Source organism: Lissotriton vulgaris, chromosome 5 (genome assembly GCF_964263255.1).
Source record: "Lissotriton vulgaris chromosome 5, aLisVul1.2, whole genome shotgun sequence".
Lineage (NCBI taxonomy): Eukaryota > Metazoa > Chordata > Amphibia > Caudata > Salamandridae > Lissotriton > Lissotriton vulgaris.
Genome location: NC_141693.1, coordinates 1,335,764,548 through 1,335,786,206, shown reverse-complemented (window position 1 = coordinate 1,335,786,206; position 21,659 = coordinate 1,335,764,548). Strand labels below are relative to the sequence as shown.

Genomic DNA, 21,659 nt, shown 5'->3' with positions numbered 1-21,659 from the left:
TCTTTAGAAAAAGTGTTCGCTCCTGGGTCAGTGATTTGCAGTGGCATATAATGTGGATTATATCTGGGTCTGATGGGGCAGCTTTATATTTTTTCTCTATCCGAGGGTTAATGACGAGAGTTCTGACTGGGTCTTTGAAGACTTCAGGAGCATGCTTGATCACTCGTTTGAGCATGGGCAAGATGGATGAAGACCTTTGTGCATTATCGAATGTATCCATCAGGAAGTCTTCCTCAACAGGGTCTGTATAAATATCTACCCCATGATAATGTGCAGCACTGTGAATTAATAAATTAAACCCTATAGTGTCTTCTGGTGGGGAAGGCCTTGAGGGGTATATGTCATCCTGAGGGACATTTTGGACATCTGGGGTGGTATAATTGTCCCACGGTTCTGGGGATCCTGTCGGCGTTGTTGGATCAGGTGTGTTACCCCTCATATCGTCAGAGCTATCATCCCTGTGTGGTGTGATAGGGGATGCTGGAGAATGCTGTGTTGGTGGTGATGGTATAGGCGAGAGAGAAGGGGAAGGAAGTCTTAAGGGAGAGGTAGCCATGTCCTTCTTTGAATGCGGAGCTAGAGCTGGTGTGTCCAGTGACTGGGTCTTAGCCAAAGTCTTTTGAGCAGGGTCTGGGTAGGATACATCCACTGCAGGGGATTGATCTTTTGGTGCGGAGGAAGTCTTGTGCACCGAGATGGCCTGTTTTGGTTTCTTGGCAATGTCTTTCACTGGGGAGGCAGCCGTCTTTTTCGGCTCTGTAGCTTTTTTCGTTTCCGTGTGTTTTTTCAGTTACGGTACGGTTTTTGGATCCGATTACCTTTTCAGATCCGATAATGTTTTCCGGTTCCGGTGGTGTCTTGGAATCCGAAGCGGGCTTGCTTGGTTCCAGTCTGGGTTTCGGTGCTGAAGGAGTAGTGGTGGGCTTCGGTGCCGATGGCTTGGATGTCGGGCCGATGTCTTTTTCGGTGCCGGTGTGTGTGCGCCGGCACCGTGTGAAGGTCGACTCGAACTTGAATTGCCTGAAGGCTTGGTTTGCTTCTTAGCCGGGCCCGAAGGTGGGGCAGTAGAAGCAGTTTGACGGTGTGCACCCGAGCTGGAGGGCGAGGGTGTGACCGGGGCCTTCTGTGTCGAGGAGGGGTTGGGTCGACGGTCTTACTTACGACAAGCTGCGCTGAAGTGATGTCCTCGACTTCGCAATCGTCTGCTTTGGAGCTGCTGTCGACGTTGTGCTGTTCAGGGACGCTGACGCCTTCCTCGAAGATGCCGTCCGGAATCGGAGCTGAAGATCTTTGAGCCATTGTTCTCCTCGCTCTTCTGTCCAGGATAGTCTTTTTGGAGCGGAAAGAGGCACAAGCTGAACAGTCTTTCGCCTCGTGCTCCGGAGAGACACAGAGGTTACACACCTCATGTAGGTCGGTGTGGGGAAACTTCAATCCACATTGAGGACACTTCTTAAATGGCGTCCTTTCCATGAGCTGGAGTTGAGGCCTAGGTAGGCCCGAAGGCTGTCGACGACGACCGGAATCGAGATCCTCGATGTTTGAAGATTAGCGTTCGAAACTTAGTTTTGTAGTTTGGTGAGGATTGCGCGCCACAGGAAATCAGTTCCAATACGGAGCGCTGGAAACACATCCGAGCTCAATGGCGGAAAAAAACAATCTGGGGATGGAGCCGATGCCCATGCGCAGTATCATCCTAAGGAGGATTCACCTATCCCGTGACTCCGAAAGACTTTTCTACAACAAAGCAAACTGCAAACATCCAGGCCCAACACTAGGTGGCCATCTTTGCATACTGTGTAATCTGCAGCTCAAAAGCCTTGAACAAATATTTTTTGTATAGAATGCAGGTATGAGATAAAGAACTGATTGTGTCAAAAAGTGTAATCACTGAGGATAGTTTTCAGGTTTAAAATGCCTCATGCATTATTCTGGAAGCATTTCCTAGCAGGCAGGGGCAGCTTGTGACATTTGGAAGTGGTGCGCCGTAAACTTTGTGTTGGAGTGCACTGTGGCGAGCGAGCGAGCCCGAACATCTTAAGGGGGGTTCTGGGGTTCCCCCTCTTGAAAATTCTGAAAAAAAGAGTGGGTAAATGGTGCATTTTCAAGTAAATTTGAGAAGCAAGGTTAATGAAGCAATTGTGAAGGAATATGCTACTTACCAGTATGCATCTGTTCTTGGCATAGAGGGCTGCAGAGTGGTACATTATGAATAGATCGCCATCTGGTGTTGGGCTCGGATGATTGCACTTTGTTTTTCTCTTGGAGTCTTTTGTATCTTGGTGACTCCTCTCTTGGTTGGTAGTGCGCATGGGCATCGGCTCCATCCTTAGATTGTTTTGCCATAGTAGGGTTAGATGGAGTAGTATGATAGAATACAGATAAGAATGCCCATGTAAGTGTATCTAAATAAGATAATGTTGGAACAGACACAGGTTTCCGGGGAGGCTGGGAGGGCATGTACCACTCTGCAGCCCTCTATGCCAAGAACAGATGCATACTGGTAAGTAGCATATTCCGTTCGAGGCATATGGGCTGCAGATGGTACATTATGAATAGACTATACAGCAGTTCTCTCCCTAGCGGTGGTTGCCCGTGTCTGTTGCAACTGTCTGAAATAGAGTTTTTAATACTGCTTGTCCCACTCTAGCTTGTTGTGTTGTGTGCACATCTACACAATAGTGTTTTGTGAAGGTGTGCGGTGTAACCCAGGTAGCTGCTTTGCATATGTCATCTAGTGGAATGTTTCCCAAAAATGCCATAGATGCTCCTAGTTTACGTGTAGAGTGAGCTCTAGGAGGAACAGTTAATGTTCTCTTTGCTTTTAAGTAGCATATTTGAATGCATTTTACAATCCATCTGGCAATGCCCGCTTTAGAGATGGGATTTCCTTTATGTGTAGGAGAAAACGCAACAAATAGCTGTTTTGTCTTTCTGAAAGTTTGTGTTCTTTCTATATAGTACAATATTGCCCTTCTAACATCCAATGTATGTAGGGCTCTTTCTGCTACTGTTTGTGGTTTTGGAAAGAAAACCGGTAATTCCACTGACTGATTGATGTGGAATGCCGAAATTACCTTGGGTAAGAATTTTGGGTTTGTTCTAAGAACCACTTTATTTTGGTGTAACTGCATGAATGGTTCTTGAATCGTAAAAGCCTGCAACTCACTTACTCTTCTAAGTGACGTGATAGCTATGAGGAAGGCCACCTTCCATGTGAGGAATTGTATTTCACACCTATGCATAGGTTCAAAGGGTGGCTCCATTAGTCTGGTAAGTACTATGTTGAGATTCCAGACTGGGGAAGGTGGTCGTCTTGGTGGAATGACTCTTTTGAGTCCCTCCATGAAAGCTTTAATTGCTGGTACTTTAAACAGGGAAAGATGTTGCCTGTTTTGTAGGTACGCTGCTATGGCTGCGAGATGAACTCTGATAGAGGTATATGCTAAGTTACATTGCTGCAAGTGTAGTAAATAGCAAATGATTTGTTTAGTGGATGCGTCCAGAGGGTTGATGTGCTTACTGTTACAGTGTATAGCAAACCTCTTCCATTTTGCTGCATAGCATGCTCTGGTGGTAGGACGTCTTGCTTGTTTAATGATTTCCATACATTCTGGTGGTAAATCTAAATATCCAAACTCTATGACCTCAGGAGCCAGATCGCTAGGTTCAGTTGTTTGGGATCTGGGTGCATTATTTCTCCATGGTTCTGTGTAAGATGCATGGGTAATAATCTTAGTTTTTGATGTGACACTTGTGAGAGTTGTAGTAGCGTGGTGAACCACGGCTGTCTTGCCCACGTGGGTTTCACTAGTATCATTGTCATTGAGTGTTGCTGCAGTTTCCGAACCAGTAACGGAATTAGTGGGAGAGGAGGGAACGCGTAAGCAAATTTGTTGGACCAATTTATCCATAGTGCATTGCCCTGGGACCGTTGGTGTGGGTACCTGGATGCGAAGTTTTTGCATTTTGCGTTCTGATGATTGGCAAACAGATCTATCTCTGGTTGCCCCCATCTCTGGAAGAATGGCTGCAGTATTTGGTCGTGCAGCTCCCATTCGTGTACTTGTTCTGACTGTCTGCTTAGGATGTCTGCTATCTGATTTTGAACTCCTGGTAGGTGTTCTGCTAACAGATAGATCTTTTGAGGAATGGCCCATCTCCAAATGTCCTGTGCTAGTTTGGATAGTTGGAGCGAGTGTGTCCCCCCCTGTTTTTGAATATAATACATTGCAGTCATGTTGTCTGTTCTGATCAGGACTGCCTTGCTTGTTATTTGCAATTGGAAAGCCTTTAGTGCTAGAAATACTGCTAATAGTTCCAGGTAGTTGATGTGCAGTTTCTTTTGCTGCACACTCCACTTCCCCTGCACTGTGTACTTGTCCATATGCGCTCCCCATCCGGAGAGCGATGCGTCCGCTGTTATTATTACTTGTGGAATTGGCTCTAGGAACGACCGTCCCTTGGAAATGTTTTCTGTGTTCCACCACTTCAGAGAGCGATACGTCCGGTCGTTTACCAACACCAGATCTGTAATCTGACCTTGAGCCTGATTCCACTGTGTCGCTAGACACTCCTGTAGTGGACGCATTTGTAGCCTGGCATGTGGTATTAGCAGTATGCAGGAGGACATGATGCCTAACAGTTGCATAAACACTCGTGCTGGTAGTGAGTGTTGTGGTTGAAATCTTTGTATTAACCCGACCATTGTCTGTATCCTGATTGGGTTGGGGTATGCTATTGCCTTTTCTGTGTCTATCGTAGCCCCCAGGTATTGCTGAATCTGGTTTGGTTGCAGGTGTGACTTTTTGTAGTTCACCGTAAACCCTAGGTGGTGCAGCAATTGAATTGTCTTCTGTGTGTTGTGAAGACATTCTTCTTGTGACTTGGCCTTTATTAGCCAATCGTCCAAGTATGGGAAGACATGTATTTGTTGTCTTCTTAGGTGTGCTGCCACCACAGCTAGGCATTTTGTGAAAACTCTCGGTGCTGTTGTGACACCGAACGGAAGGACTTTGAACTGATAGTGTTGTCCTTCTACTACAAACCTTAGGTATTTTCTGTGGGCTTTGTGAATTGGGATATGAAAGTACGCGTCTTTTAGATCCAGTGTAGAAAGAAAGTCCCCTTTCTTCAGTAAAGGGAGTACTTGTTGGAGCGTGACCATGTGGAAATGCTCCGAATTTATGTAAGCATTGAGAGGTCTGAGGTCCAATATTGGTCTTAGGGACCCGTCTTTTTTGGGGATTAGGAAGTATAGAGAGTATACTCCTGTCCCTTGTTGATTTTGTGGGACCTTCTCTATTGCATGCTTTTGTAGAAGTGTTAGTACTTCTTCTTTTAATAATGTCAGATGATCCTGACTCATTGGACGCTGTTTGGGGGGGATGTTTGGTGGGGTAGCTGTGAGTTCCAGGCAATAACCATGTTGGATAATCTGTCTCACCCACTTGTCTGATGTGATGTTTTCCCAGACAGGTAGGAACTGTGATAGACGTCCCCCGACCGGTGTTATGTGGTCTGGGGGGAGTTCTATGAAGTCACTGTTTTGGGGTTGAGGCGTTGCGGTTGTTATTTCCGCGGCCTCTACCTTTGTTGTTGTTACCCCTGTAATTTCCTCTTGAATTGCCTTTGGGTGATGTAGGTGTGAAAGAGGTGGATTGCTGATTTGTTCCTGTATTTTTTGAGCCCCCTCTATAGGTGGATCTACGAAAGGAACCTCTTTGTGTTGGCTGTTGCAATGCTCCCATTGACTTCGCCGTTTCTGTATCTTTTTTCATTTTTTCTAAGGTCTCATCTGTGCTTGAACCAAAAAGTGTCTTTTGATCAAATGGTTGGTTCAGTAAGGACGTTTGTACTTCCTGTTTGAATCCTGAGATTCTAAGCCATGCATGTCTCCTTAACATGACACTGGCAGTGTCTGCTGCGTCTAGGGCGCACTTAATGGAAGTATTAGTTATTATTTTACCTTCCTGTATTAACTGATCTGCCTTTTTCTGATGTTCTTTGGGGAGATGTGTGATGAGTTTTTCTAATTCATCATAATGTGCCCTGTCATAACGTGCAAGTAGTGCCTGTGTATTGGCTATACGCCAGCTATTTGCCGCTTGTGATGCTACTCTCTTGCCTGATGCATCTATTAATTTTGACTCTTTATCAGGTGGAGGAGCCTCTCCTGTAGATAATGAGTTTGCTCTTTTACGAGCGTTTGAGACTACAAGCGAGTCCAGAGGTACATGCCCTTTGATAAATATTGGATCCTTTGGAGCCGCCTTATATTTTTTATCAATTCTTGAGTTTAACACCCTAGCCCTCACTGGGTCTTTGAATATTTCTTCTGTGTGACTGAGAAGACCCTTCAACATAGGAAGAGTACCTGATGTTCTTTGTGCATTAGGTAGCGTCTCTAACAGGAAATCCTCTATTTGAGGTTCTGTATGTATATCTACTTTATGATATTTTGCTGCCCTATTAATAAGCTGTACAAACCCTGTGTTATCATCAGGTGGTGAAGGCTTTGAGGGATATAACTCTGGGTCGTTGTCCTCATCTGACCCTACGTCATAATTTTCCCATGGGTCATCCTCATCTGGGATGGTTTCATCATCCCCTTGAGGTTCTCCCTCCCCTGGATCACTGTCTACATCAGACTGAGGTGTAGATGGTCTTGGTGTGGAAGGTGTAGGAATATTTGGCATAGTGTGAGGAATAGGAGAAGAGGGTGTGACTTTAGGTCGAGGAGAAGCAGGAGGAGTTGTATTTGTCCCCAGTGTTCTCTTTTTTGAAGGAAGCGATTTATCTTCTGTCTGTTCATTCATTCTCTTCTTCGTCACTACTTTGCCAGTTTGCGGATCGATAAACAAAATCTTTTGTTTGGGATCTGTCTGTTGCTCCTGAATCGGTACCGAAGGCCCTGGTTCCGAAAGGTGCTTATGTTTTCGATCGTCAGTGTTCGGTGTTTTCGGCACCGAGTGTCTACTCGATTCCGACTTCCTGGGTATCGAGTGAGTCTTGGACGACGAATCATGTTTCTGTTTCGACATGGAATGTTTCGATACCGAGCTTTCCCTTGTATGGAGCTTCGGTGTCGAAGTCGGTGTCGACCTTTTCTCGGATCCGACATGGTGGGAGGCCGAGTGTTTCGGTTTCAGTTTCGGTTTCGTTGCCGGGCCCGAGGGCGGGGCGTCGGAAACTTCTTTCTGCGGTTTGACCGGGCTCGAAGGCGGGGTCGTTACCGCACGGGGTCGGTTTTTCGGTAAGGGGACGTCGTCACTCACGGTTTGTTGCACGTCGAGTTCTTCAACATCCGACTGGTCCCCTTCCGACCCCGACTGATCCTCTTCTTCCTCAATTTGCTCGTCTCCGAACAGCTCCGGGATCGCCTCCGACCGCATTCTGGAAACCTCGTGTCTTCGAGCTCGACGATTTCTAATCGTTAGCTTGGAGGAGAATGCTGCGCAGGCTTTGCAGTCCCTGGATTCGTGTTCAGGCGATAGACAGAGGTTGCACACCTCGTGTAGGTCCTTGTGTGGGAACTTAGCACCACACGTTGGACATTTTTTGAATGGAGTCCTTTCCATGGACTCCGGGCTTGACTGTCGAGAAAGGCCTCCTGTTCGTCGATGTAGATCAAAGTTTTTTCTTCGATTTTGAATTCGCAACGCGTCGGAATGGAAATGAAACGCGTTTGATAACAATACCGTCGAATTGGAAAGGGAATACGCGCCGATAAATCACTTTCCCCTGAAGTTGATCTGGAGCGTCTCGATCCTCATCCGAACCCGATGGCGGAAAAAAACAATCTAAGGATGGAGCCGATGCCCATGCGCACTACCAACCAAGGGAGGAGTCACCAAGATACAAAAGACTCTCCAAGAGAAAAACAAAGTGCAATCACCCGAGCCCAACACCAGATGGCGATCTATTCATAATGTACCATCTGCAGCCCATATGCCTCGAACAGTCCAGTTATTACATTAATAGACTAGACAACCACACTGCCAAAAGCATACCGCTGTGCAACTCTGGTACAAGGGACCGACCGACTCGCAGCAAATCTGGCTCTCATTCAAAACTGGCACCCCCAGGGGGCTGCAAATGTGAAGCACGCATCACCTGCACAATTTTCCTCCCCCACCCCATCAGTCCCCCAGACGTTCAGCAACCAGAATACCCCCCAAAGTGTATTTCCACCTCCACCATTAAACACCACCAAGAGCAAAGCAACGGTCTCAGCGCATGCTCACGTCTCACAGACATCGGTGGCATTCACGCTGCTGCCATTCACTTTTCAACGTCAATCTACTGACGAACATGTGCGTATGTGTGTACTGCTAACACAGGCACAACACAAACTGACATGTACCCATACCCTGAAGAAATGTCTGCTTTACTTATCGTTGGCCTTGTTGCTTCACTATAAATCCTACGCGTCTCTTAACATTTGAAAAATCCACATTACTAATTATGGACCAAAACAATTTCAAAGCTAAAAAAAATCCAATTTTTACAGTCCTATATTATCACGATTTTTTGCAATTTTACTAAGGAACACAGCCATTAAAAAAAACTTAAAACGTGCGAGTCAGAGGGCGAACATTTTATACACATGGGAATATTCATCACATACCCCCCAATAGACCGCACTCAAACGTCCACCAGATATTTCACTTGAATTTACGTTCATTTTATGTTTTTCATATGACCCTTCTTTGCTTAGCAGTAGACAGGGCCTCATAAGACGAAAGACATGTTTGAACTTTGTCTTAAAACTGACAAAGATCTGTGTTGTCTTCACACTCCTTGTAGTAACAAATAAAAATAAAAAGTGCTGCGTGCAGCATTTTACATTAAAAAAAACAAGTTTTGCCATATTGATTCGAAATCTAAAGGTTTTGTTCACCCTTGCCCCCACGCAGCCCTCAACCCTTCACACCTTGCATCCTGTCTCTCTCCCCAGAAGTGAAGAATGGCTCCTTCTCATTGTAATACACTGAAGGATTCACACGAATGCCAGGATACATTTAATTGCTCTAACAAAAAAGGCCGTCACGTCAAAGTGGTAACAGCCCCTTCCACAAGCATAATATTAATAAACCCGCTCGTATTCCTGTCTAAAAAGTACTGTCTGGGTGGTTTTCACTGCCTTAACCAGTTTTGACAGTTTATGATTTAAGATTACAGTCAATAATAATGAATCACAATATAATGCGTTGCTCACTTTTTCAGGCAGATGTAGTAATACTCGATGTTGTAAGCACCCCAAACCCATTCTCCTCTTCTGACTAGTGCGCTCCCTCACAAGGGGCAGTATCGTGAAAGACGTTCTAACTTGCATACAGCCACACAGCGATGCCACCCATGTCCAAAGAGGTTCCACAAAGTGCCAAAAACTGAAAGTAATGGAAAACAAACGGCACACCGACAATCCAGACGCTGCTACCGGGGGAATTTAAAATAAAATAAGAAAACTTACCTGACCTGTCCGGGGTCCCCGCCGCTTCTCGGCCGGGTCCGTGTTGGCGCCTCTTCAAACAGGAACAGCACTGAAGTGGCAACCCCTCAGCTAGCAGCGCCAGGATTGGCTTAGGGATTGATTACTCTTCGCCCGCCACCTGCCCATTAGGAGACCAAGGGGCTCCTAATGGGCATGCGCAAGCCAGTGCAAAAAAAAAAGTGTGCATGACTTGGCACGGGCGAAACATTTTCTGACCTTCCCCACTCATGCGCACTTGTGCTGCTGCCTGTCCCTGAATGGTCTGACAATGCAGTTCAGTCAACATGATGCCGGACCGCCCACCCCCTTCAGACTCCGAAGGGGGTGGGCGGTCCGACGTCATTCTGACTGACATGATTGTCAGTTCTCCCTCGGTATCGCTGAACTTAAGTAAACTGAGTTAGTATACATAAGTTCAGAGACGCCAAGGGAGCTGCGGGCGCGGGCGGGCAACGCCCCAATGGACGCACCACGCCTTCTAGCAGGTAGAAGGATACACCCACACAGCAAATGGAATGGCAGTGCTACAAAAATATTCATTTGGGCTGATCCAAGACGTGACTAGCAAAGTCTCAAGTCGGTGTCTGAAAGGAAGGGGTAACAAAAACCCCACTCTCTGTGTATTGAACTCTATGGGTTGGCTTTGCCAGACCTAAAAAATAGGGATTCAATAAATGGATGTTTAGACAATCTGTGCAGCCTCTTACCTACAGGTCTCAAAGGTGAGGCCACTGCCAAGGATGGAGCTGCACTCAGATTCTGACCCACTCTCTGCATGGTTTCCAAAGCCATTGGGCACACCTGCTGAGAATACACAAACAAAGGTCTGAGCACTACTAGTTAATGATCACACGAGTGACGCTGCAATTGTTTAAATTTACCTAGTTATCATTAAAACATTTCCCATCAAACTACAACAGGTATATGTATTTTCTTGTTACTGTAATGAAGTCCCACATGCACATCACATAAAAAGGCCTAAGCCTCAGTACCTAGTTCTAACATTTCCTTACTGCCCCAAGGAATACACACTAATTGCAAAAATAGTACACTGTGGCCCTGTAAGGCATCTATTAATGTCTTTGGACACATTATACTTACTATACTTTATTTCCTCAACCCAAGAACTTTTCTGTCCTTCAAATTGGGCTTTGTTTCACTACTGTTGCTACAAACCGGCACCTTACATGGGCCAGTCATTGTTTCCATGTGTTAGTCTAACCCAACCCATTAATCGTACAACAACCACGTCGGAATATACATGCTTGCTCCACTATAAGTATTGGTATCTTTAAGTCGCCATTATATTATCCTCAGATACTTCCACTCATGACCTCTTATTCTAGATCACCACTGCTGCAAAACATGCCTGACTTCTCCACTGTGTATGTAACCTTAAACAAGCATTTGCAATGCAATAGGTCTCGCAGCATTAAAGTTTGAGTTACTGGCATTGTAAATGACAATGCTTTGAATCATTTTTTTTTCTTTAATTTGCAATTGGTATATAAACATTGTTTGTGAATGGTTAGCTGTTGCTTATGCAGCATTGGAGAATAAGACACCATTGTACACTGGAACAAGAGGCGGTGACCGCTAGGACAGGAGTCGCATGCAGTACACTGGGACATTGGAAACGGACAGAATGGAGATGAGACACTGACATGTTCAATTAGGGAGACACTTATGTGCATTAGGATTGCAAGGCATTGAGTCAAGTGGCCGACATTCACTTACACTTGGGCACGGAAGACTGACTACACTCTAGGAGAGGAGACAGCACACTATAGGGAGACAGCACACTACAGGGAGACAGCACACTACAGGGAGACAGCACACTACAGGGAGTCGGGAGACATCACACTATAGGGAGACCGTGCTGTGACTATTTCACGCTTTTTGTCCTAACGAGCTGAAACTGGGCAATGAGACACTGACAGTGCAATGACGGGTATCAAGGACAGCACTGTCTGAAGGAGACACTGTCACAGGGCGTTTAACAGGCACGAGCACAGAACAGTGTGACAAAGTATTAACAGGCAACACTGAAATTGTACTGGGGCAGGAAGAGATAGGCTCATTCAGAAACGGTAGATAGCGACACAGGAGACGCTAACGGACACTCGTGTTGATATACCGACATGCTCTGGCAGACGCAAAGACACCCTGATATACGTACAGGGAGGATGGAACAGGGGCACAGAGACAGCGCACGGTAATGGGTCCGCCATCACAGCTTGCGCTAGAGTCAGAAAACAAACACTAATATATCTCTAGATCCGTGAAACGAAACATAAAAATAAAAATTGTACAATACAAGGAAAAAATAAAAGACGGATCTTAATGTTTTCAAAATTATTTACTGTGATTTACACACTTATTGTTTGTTGTCGGTCTCCTGTCAAATGAACAGTTGAATTGGTAGAAACGGTTACGTAGCCCCACTGTCTAATAGAAAAGTATTTAAGCAGTGAAGATTATAGTACAGGAACAATGGTGAGAGTACGATTCGGTGAGAGTACGATTTAGTGAGGCCAATCTTTTTCAGCGTACGATGTAAAAAGGTGCAAAGTGCCTGGAATTAGAGGACGAAAATAGTTCAAATTGAACGGCTCCCATGCTCCATCAAAGTCAAAATAAAGGGTTCCAAAGAATGCAAACAAATCATCTTGTTTACGGTCATCCAAAAATAATGACGATAAAATTATTAAGCTTAAAGAGATCTGGAAAACTGCATAAGCCAAGTTTCTTGGCTTCATCTCATGTCTATGCTTCGCCCACTTAACTACTTTATCTTCGGGACCCCAGTTACTTATTTCCCTTAAATACTTTTATACTTGCAGTTCGGTGCAGTGTGTCACACTTCAGCTAAAAACAAATTGAAACTTTCCGTGGGGCGGGACTTCCGGCTTCGGAAGCCCGCGCACGAGCCCACGGAGAGAAGCCGCGCCCACGGAGAGAAGCAGTGCTGGTGACGCGGGGCTCCCATGCCCTAGAGAGAGCCCCGCGGTGGCGGCTGAAGTCCGGAGTGGCGGTAAGTGGGCGGGCGCTCGGTGCACTTGTGTGTGTATGCGACGGCGGGGGGGGTTCTCTGTATGTGTGGGTGCGTGCGTGCATGGGCGCTTGTGTGTGTGTGTGTGGGTGTGTGTCTGTCTCTGTTTATGCGCATGCGTGTGTGGTGTTGGTGCTTCCCAGGAGACAGCAGCTGAGCGCGTTCGCCAGCGCGTGTCCGGCTCAAATCGCCTCCGTGAAGAGGCAATGCGCGCGGCCAGGTGCTGTCTCCTGTGAAGCACACCCAGTGACAATAGATCTCGGCGAGACAGCGCTTACGTGCTGTAACGCTACGAGACCTAAAAATGTATATAGCTTTTGTATTATCACTCTCAAGACGTTTGCACAGAAAAACGTCGTAGCACTTCTTTAAAGAATGTAGTATTAGACTAGAACGTGAAGAACAAACAACAAATTTGTAACGATGAATAATCAACAGGTACATTAAAATGTCATAACCTTGCTGAGTCCCATAGACCTCAACGATACCTACTTGCACTCTCTGATAAGAAATAAAACACAGGAAGCATCTTTGTTCCATGGGTAACTATAAGCATTACCAGTGTGAGTTTCCACCGTTGTGTTCAAATTCAGGACAGAGCCATAATGTTTTTAGCACTAGCTAATACTTGTCTCCAAAAATCAAGGATTGATGTTTGTACCCCTACCTTCTAATTGATGATGCACTTCAGATCTTGGATTTAGAACAAATGAGACTGGTCAGTCGTATTTAAAGCAACTCACTGCAAGACTCTGATCTAGATTCGAAGTCCTGAACTGCCCCTTCCCTTAGACCTCTCACCAGTTCATCAACATGTAATCCTCAATATACTAGGTCTTCCCTGATACTTCTAGTTCGCAAAATAATGCCCTCTTATCCAGCAGGGTCCTTATATCTAGGTGGAGTCCCTATGTGTCCTGCTTGCAAACCAAAAGGTCTCACTCCACAAATAATTTGATAATACACAACTACATATCAGTGTATTGTCAGCAGTCCTCAAGCTTTCTTGAATCCAGACATGAATGTCATACATATATTTTAAACTCAATCTTACCAAGATGAAATTCATTGATTGTAGTAGGTTTAGGATCGCCAACTCTGGCAACCAATTTGTCTCGATAACATGTAACATAAGAGTATATTTGCTCATGCCTTATGGAAAACTACAATGATTCTATATTAACTGTGCTACTTTATTTTAACTCCTGTAATGGGAAAAAAATGTGTGTGTGAATTAAGACTCTCCGTCATTCATGGGAGCAACAGACTACTGTCTGTCGCCTTACCAGAGTCACCCTCATTTTTCTCGAAACTGTCCTCAAAGGCTTACTCCATAATTGGCAATAGAAATTATGACCTTACTATCACCGCCCTCACTTCTATCCACCCATTCAAGTCACTACTGTTGTGTGCAAGCAAAGATTACCAAACCATAACACTAAAGAAAAGAGAGTGCCTCACTGACAAACTAGCCAGGTCTATGAGAAGCGCATTCATACCAGCTAGCATCTCTTGTCAATAGAACTATCAAAAATACACAAAAAAGCACACACTAAATTGGTCAGGAGAACATGTCAAAAGAATGGCTGAAACCCCAATTAAAATAAAATGTGTGTGTGTGCCTGAGGTACAAACAGCAGCTCTCACGGATTGTACCAACAATAGCCTGTATGCAAGTGGAGTTGAATATGCTACTTACCAGTATGCATCTGTTCTTGGCATGTAGGGCTGCTAACATTCATATCTTTGCATTAGATCGCCACCTAGTGTTGGGTCCGGATGATCGCACATTGTTGTCCTGGAAGAGTCTTCGAAGTATCCTGAGATGGGTGGCTCCTCCCCTGGACTACAGTGCGCATGGGCATCGGCTCCATCCCCAGATTGTTTTTAGCCATTGTGGCAGAGGATGGAGTGGCAAGTGTAAAGGATGTCCATGCTAATGATTGAATACAATAGTATATCTGCAGCTGCGACAGGCACCGGGGAGGAGGGTGGGCGATATGAATGTTAGCAGCCCTACATGCCAAGAACAGATGCATACTGGTAAGTAGCATATTCAGTTCGAGGCATGTGGGCTGCTAAATTCATATCTTTGCATAGAATACATAGCAGTCCCTCCATCAGCGGCGGTTGCCCGTGCCAGCTGCAGAAACCTGAAAAAGTGTCTTGAGAACAGCCTGCCCTACAGCCGCTTGCTGTTTGGAATGTACATCAACACAGTAGTGTTTTGTAAAGGTATGTGGTGTAACCCACGTGGCTGCTCTGCAAATATCCTCTAGAGGAATGTTTCCCAGGAAAGCCATGGATGCCCCCAACTTGCGTGTGGAGTGTGCCTTTGGGGGTATTGTTAAAGTGCGCTTGGCTTTATGATAACAGATTTGGATGCACTTAACAATCCATCTGGCTATTCCTGCTTTGGAAATTGGGTTGCCTTTGTGTTGTGGTGAGAAGGCAACAAAGAGTTGTTTTGTCTTCCTAAAGTGTTGTGTCCTGTCTATGTAGTACATCAATGCCCTCCGTACGTCCAAGGTATGGAGCATCCTTTCCGCCACTGTTTGTGGGTTTTGGAAGAATGCAGGCAAATCGATAGTTTGGTTGAGATGAAAATGTGACACCACCTTTGGAAGGAATTTGGGGTTAGTACGTAGTACCACCCTATTTGGATGAATCTGGATGAAAGGCTCCTGTATCGTGAGTGCTTGCAACTCACTTACGCGTCTTAGTGACGTAATGGCAATTAGGAAAGCAACTTTCCACGTTAGGAATTGCAGTTCGCACGAGTGCATTGGCTCAAACGGTGGTCCCATCAGCCTGGTGAGGACCACATTGAGGTTCCACACGGGAGCTGGCGGTGTTCTTGGGGGAATGACTCGTTTCAGTCCTTCAAGAAACGCTTTAATGGCTGGCACCCTGAAGACTGAGAGATGCTGCCTATTTTGAAGGTAAGCTGCGATGGCGGATAGATGTATCCGAATAGAAGTGTACGCTAGTTTGGACTTGTAAAGGTGTAACAGATAGCAAATGATGTTAGGGATAGATGCATCTAGCGGGTTTATGTCATTGTTTGCACAGTAAATGACAAAACGCTTCCATTTTGCGGCATAGCATGCTCTGGTTGACGGCTTCCTTGCCTCCTTGATGATGTTCATGCATTCAGGAGGTAGGTTCAGGTATCCAAACTCTAAGACTTCAGGAGCCAGATCGCTAGGTTGAGCTGTTGCGGATCTGGATGCTGAATTTCTCCATGGTTCTGCGTCAGAAGTCTGGGCGTGAGGCGCAGTCTTTGATGCGGGACCACTGAGAGCTCGAGGAACGTGGTGTACCATGCCTGGCGCGCCCACGTTGGAGCAACTAGGATGAGTGTCATGGAGTGTTGCCGTAGTTTCCTCGCCACCAGTGGTATCAGGGGTGTCGGGGGAAAAGCGTAAGCAAATTTGCCTGACCAGTTCATCCATATCGCATTGCCCTGCGATTGGGGGTGTGGGAACCTGGCGGCGAAGCTTTGGCATTTTGCGTTCTCCCTTGTGGCGAACAGGTCTATGTCTGGACGCCCCCACCTTTGGAAGTACGGCTGGAGTACCGATGGATGTATCTCCCACTCGTGCATTTGATGACTGTATCTGCTGAGCAGATCCGCCATCTGATTGTCCTTCCCCGGGAGGTGTTCTGCCATGAGGAAGATGTTCCTCTGAATGGCCCACTTCCACATGCTCTGAGCCAGGTGAGACAGCTGTGGTGAGTGGGTGCCCCCCTGTTTTTGGATGTAGTACATCGCGGTCATGTTGTCCGTCCGGACTAACACCACCTTGTTGCACAGATGTACAATGAAGGACTTGAGCGCCATGAAGATCGCCATCAGTTCCAGATAGTTGATGTGCATCTTCTGTTGCTGCGTCGTCCATAGTCCCTGCACTGTGTAAGTTAGCAGGTGTGCTCCCCATCCCTGGAGAGATGCGTCCGTTGTCAGGATAACCTGTGGCACTGGCTCCTGGAACAGTCGGCCCTTGCAAAGGTTGTGTGGAGTCCACCAATGCAGAGAGTTGTATGCCCGACTGGTAACCAACACTAGGTCTGTTAATTGTCCCTGAGCCTGTGTCCACTGATTTGCTAAGCACTCCTGGAGCGGGCGCATATGCAACCGTGCGTGAGGGACTATGAAGATGCAGGAGGCCATCATGCCTATCAACTGCATGAACACTCTTGCTGGAAGTGAGTGTCCCGGTCTGAACTTCTGGATTAAAGTCTGTATGCCGTCTATCCTGACCTGGTTCGGTTGTGCCGAGGCCGTCAGGGTATTTATTGTCGCTCCCAGAAACTGCCGGACGTGAGCCGGCTGAAGGTGTGACTTCGGGTAATTCAACGAGAAACCCAGGTCGTGAAGGAGGTGAATGGTAGTCGACATGTCCGCGGCGCACTGCTGTTCCGATCTGGCTTGAACGAGCCAGTCGTCGAGGTAGGGGTAGACATGGATGTTCTGCCTCCTGAGGTGCGCTGCTACAGTCGCCAGACACTTGGTAAAGACCCTCGGGGCAGTTGTGACTCCGAAGGGTAGGACTTTGAACTGATAATGCGTGCCCTGGATAGTGAACCTGAGGTACTTCCTGTGGGACGGATGTAACGGAATGTGGAAATAAGCATCCTTGAGATCTAAGGTTGCTAAGAAGTCTCCTTTGTTTAACATAGGAAGAATCTGTTGCAGTGTAAGCATGTGGAAATGCTCTGACAGTATGTACAGATTGAGGGGACGGAGATCCAGAATTGGCCGCAGAGATCCATCCTTCTTTGGAATGAGGAAGTACAGGGAATAAACCCCTGTGCCTTCTTCCCCCACCGGCACGAGCTCGATTGCCCCTTTTTGCAGCATTACCAACACTTCTTGCTGCAATAAGTGCAAGTGCTCTGCGGACATAGGTCTTTGCCTTGGTGGAATGTTGGGTGGAGTGGACTTTAACTCTAGACAATAACCGTACTGGATAAGCTGTCGCACCCACCTGTCTGTGGTGATGTTGGTCCAGACGGGCAGGAACTGCTGTATTCTCCCCCCGACAGGTGTTAAATGGTCGGGGGGCAGTGACAGAGAGTCACTGGTTGCTTGGGGCAGAGGAGCGTGAGTTGTTGCCTCCTTTGCCACGTCCTTTGTTGCTGTTTCCCCTGTAGCCCCTCTTGTTTTGTTTGGGGTACGAGGACTGTGCTCCACCTCTAGGGAACTGCGACTGTTGACCCATCTGTCCTCTGGTGACTCCACGGGCACCTGAGCGACGAAAAGTATTGCCCCGAAACTGCTGAGATTGTAGGGCCCCCATCGATTTAGCAGTTTCAGTGTCCTTTTTAATCTTTTCCAGGGTGGTGTCAACATCTGGACCAAACAGTCTATCCGGATTGACTGGTTGATTAAGTATGGTTGTTTGAATGTCAGGTTTGAACCCCGATATGCGGAGCCAAGCCTGTCTTCTGAGCATGACACTGGTGTTAACTGCCCTAGCAGCTGTGTCCGCGACATCAAGTGCGCACTTAATGGCCGCGTTGGAGATCAGTTGTCCCTCTTGTATAAGCATTTTGGTGCCCTCTTGAAACTGCTGAGGCAGGTGTTCTACAATCTGCTCTAGTGTGTCGTAATGTGAACGATCATAACGTGCCAGTAGTGCCTGTGTATTAGCAATACGCCAGAAGGTGGCAGCCTGTGCAGCCACTCTTTTGCCTCCTGCCTCTAGCACCTTGGACTCCTTATCCGGGGGAGGAGCTTCACCCGTTGTTTGGGAGTTGGCCCTCTTGCGTGCGTTTGCTACCACCAAGGAGTCAAGCGGCAACTGTCCACGAATGTATGCAGGGTCTGCAGGCGCTGGTCTGTACTTTTTTTCAATACGTTGGTTGACCACCCTCGCCCTGGTAGGCTCTTTAAAGATGTCCGCAGCGTGCTTGAGGACCCCTTTGAGCATAGGCAGTGTCTTTACATTTCTTTCCGACACTGCAAAAGTGTCGAATAGAAAGTCTTCCTCAACTGGGTCAGCATGCATGTCCACATCATGATTGGCAGCTGCCCTCTCCATTAGTGCGTGAAAACCTGCAGAATCCTCCGTAGGGGATGCACGTGTACCGAAGGACTGTGGCTCTTGCCCCACGTCTTGGTTGCCCTGGTCCCCAATGCCATAGTAAGAATCTGGCTGTGAATCAGGTTCATTTACTGGGAACGTGTATTGTTCATCTTCCCCATAGTCCCCACTGTCAGAGTGGTCTGGAGACGGTGTTGGGCTCCTTCCCTGAGGAGGTAGAATAGGTTCCATGAGGACAGGGGCGTCCTGTGGAAACTTCTTCTTCTTCAGAGGAATGACGTAGGATTCCACCGGCTGCGAAGTGATCTTTCTTTTGTAAAGCGTCAACTTCCCCGTGTCCGCATCTATAAAACACTCCGAATCCTCTTCGGGGTCGATCCCTTGACCTGAAGACGTTCCCACCGTAGAAGAATCCGACTTCTTTGGCGTCGATTTAGAGGAAAAAGCCTTTGGCACCACCTTAGGAGGCAGAAGGAAGAGGAGCTTGCTTGCCGGCTTGTCCGGGACATCTGCCGCCTTCTGCGTCGATGGCGTTGGCGTCGACGAGGAAAGAACCTTGTCCTTAATTCTTTGTAGCGAAGCGGCCACGAGAGATGCGTCGGTGACCGATGACTTTGGCACCGACGTGGTGACCTTGCCCTCGGATGCGACGTTCCGGAGGTCTTTATGAGGGATGGACGGCGCCGACCCCGAGTCCTTGGAGCGAAGCGCAGATGTCCCCGCTGGAGCCGGTGCTGTGACGGTTGCTTTAGCAGGCTTCGCCGGCGCCGGCGAGCTTGTCTTGTGCGTGCCACTTTTCTTAGAGGATCTCTCCTCTGGCGCTGATTTCGACCCTGTGGAATCGCCGTGTTTCTTCGACTTCTGTGGACCGGAGGTCGACGGAGTCGATGAGGCCGTCGTCTTACTTGTTTTCGCCGTAGCGACCGCCATCTTAGGGACGTTCGAGTCCTTCACTTTCGGTTTCGGTTTCGGGTCGGCCATTTTAGGTGTAGTCGAGACCGTTGCTTTCAGTTTCGGTTTCGAAACCCTAGGCGCAGCAAGTTTGTCCGTGGCCGGGCCGACAGGCGGGGCCGTGGCTTGCGCTACAGGGTCTTGGGTAAGGCCGACAGGCGATCCCGCGACCCCCTCGTGATGTTCTTCAACTTCGGGGCATAGCTCGTCCTCTGAGCTATCTTCCTCGGCCCCATAAACCATGGCGTCGTCCCCTACCTCGTCGACGTATTCAAGGCCCTGACCCACGACTCCGTCGTCGTCATATTCCGGATCGGCCTCGACCTCCGTCTCAGGCGGGGAGATTTGAAGATGATGGCTCTGGTCCTCTTCTTCTTGTTCATCGAAGATGTTATCTGGATCCGGGGCCGTTTGCTTGGCCACAAGGCGCACCGCGCGCCGAATCGTGAGAGTCTTCTTCGACCTGAACTTCGCACAGGCCCGGCAACTTCCTTCGTCATGGTCTGGCGAAAGGCACTTATTACATACCGGGTGTACGTCTATATGTGGGTATTTGGACCCACAGAGCGGGCAGAGTTTAAACGGACTCCGCTCCATGTTGGGAACTTAGTGTCGAGTCGCGATGAGAAGGCCTCGATGTCCGAAGAGTTGTAAGAAACTCCGGTGATTCCGGCTCCGGGAGACGGAAGAAACTCGAGACCGTACGCAAACAATACCGACGTTAAGAACCCAGCCTTTAGGCCGTGAAAAAAAAATGTTTATTCGGTTCCGACGGAGAGACGTCGAGACCGCATCCGAACCCAATGGCGGAAAAAAACAATCTGGGGATGGAGCCGATGCCCATGCGCACTGTAGTCCAGGGGAGGAGCCACCCATCTCAGGATACTTCGAAGACTCTTCCAGGACAACAATGTGCGATCATCCGGACCCAACACTAGGTGGCGATCTAATGCAAAGATATGAATTTAGCAGCCCACATGCCTCGAACATGCAGCTCCTAAAAGAATCAGAAGAAGTGACAGAAAACGTAGTGAGTCGGGATGGGGAGAGCCCTCACGCACCGAGATGGGTGTCATGCTTCATCATCGGGAAGCTCCTCATTGGGCTTGCCCTGCAATGCCAAACGAGCCCCTTGAAGAGGATCTTTTAAAATAAGACTGTGATGAAGGGTAAGTGGAGGTGCTGTGTGATGTAGATTGGTTTAAGTGTGGTATAAAAAACGAAGCGAGACCCTGAAAGTTTTATTAAGTGGGACCTTTTGTTAAACATAAAAACAAAGGGTCCTGTGAGCGGTACCGGACGCTATGTCAGGACCGGAGGCTCGGATTATGCTTTACTTTCTTCACTTTAATTTCACAGCAGCCATTTTTAAAGTAGTAAACCAAACCACATTTCTAGAAACCACAAGGAAATTGGTCAACACGAAGAACAGACAACATAATTAATCAAGTCCCATGATCCAATCAGGAGTCAGGATCCACCATATAGTCCCTTGTCTCGGTCCTGGTAATCCTCTTTCTTCGCTGCTCGCAGCCAAAGATAAGTGTTGTTTTCCTTCTCACTTAATGATGGATGATTATTGACTGTATGCCTGCTTCGGTATGCATGCGGTACGAGTCGAGCACCAAACTTGCGCTCCTAAGTGACTTTGACATTTTTTCCCTGGTTTGAGTAGGCAGAGTGCAGTGTTGCCCTCTGGTCCATAGGTGGCGCTGTTGTAGCCCGAATTCACTTTGGTTTGTGATGCATAGTTTTGGAATTCCTGTCAGGCTCAAGAATAGCGCGCCGCATGCCAGGGCCTCTGCCTGCCCCTGGAAAGTGATGCCCTTGTTTATGAGGATCTGTCCAGGCTGTAAAGCCTGCATTACATGCATGGACACCCTACGATCCCTTGTTATGTTTGCCTGTCCTTGGTTTCCCCATGGGTAGGGTGACCAGAATTTTAAAGCAAAAAACCGGGACATTTCCAAAAAATAGAAGGACTACAATTTTACTTCAACAATGTGCACAGAATGACAGAGCTCCTCAGCAGAAAATTACAGAAAAGGCGGTAAGAAAATATAGGAAATGCCATTTTTTAAGCCAGTTGCATGCATATTAATTAAATTGC

The 21,659-nt window shown here is 47.3% G+C and overlaps 1 protein-coding gene across 2 annotated transcripts in view; it reads right to left on the bottom strand.

The window, feature by feature from the left end:
• BRPF3 (bromodomain and PHD finger containing 3) overlaps positions 1-21,659 on the bottom strand; it is a 589,697-nt gene that overhangs the window by 99,953 nt on the left and 468,085 nt on the right. Inside the window, exon 9 of one of the 2 annotated variants that reach the window (XM_086923268.1) lies at positions 10,204-10,300. In XM_086923268.1, coding sequence (XP_086779394.1) covers positions 10,204-10,300 — 97 coding nt within the window. The remainder of the gene's footprint in view (positions 1-10,203; positions 10,301-21,659) is intronic. The other variant, XM_086923269.1, reaches the window with a different exon arrangement.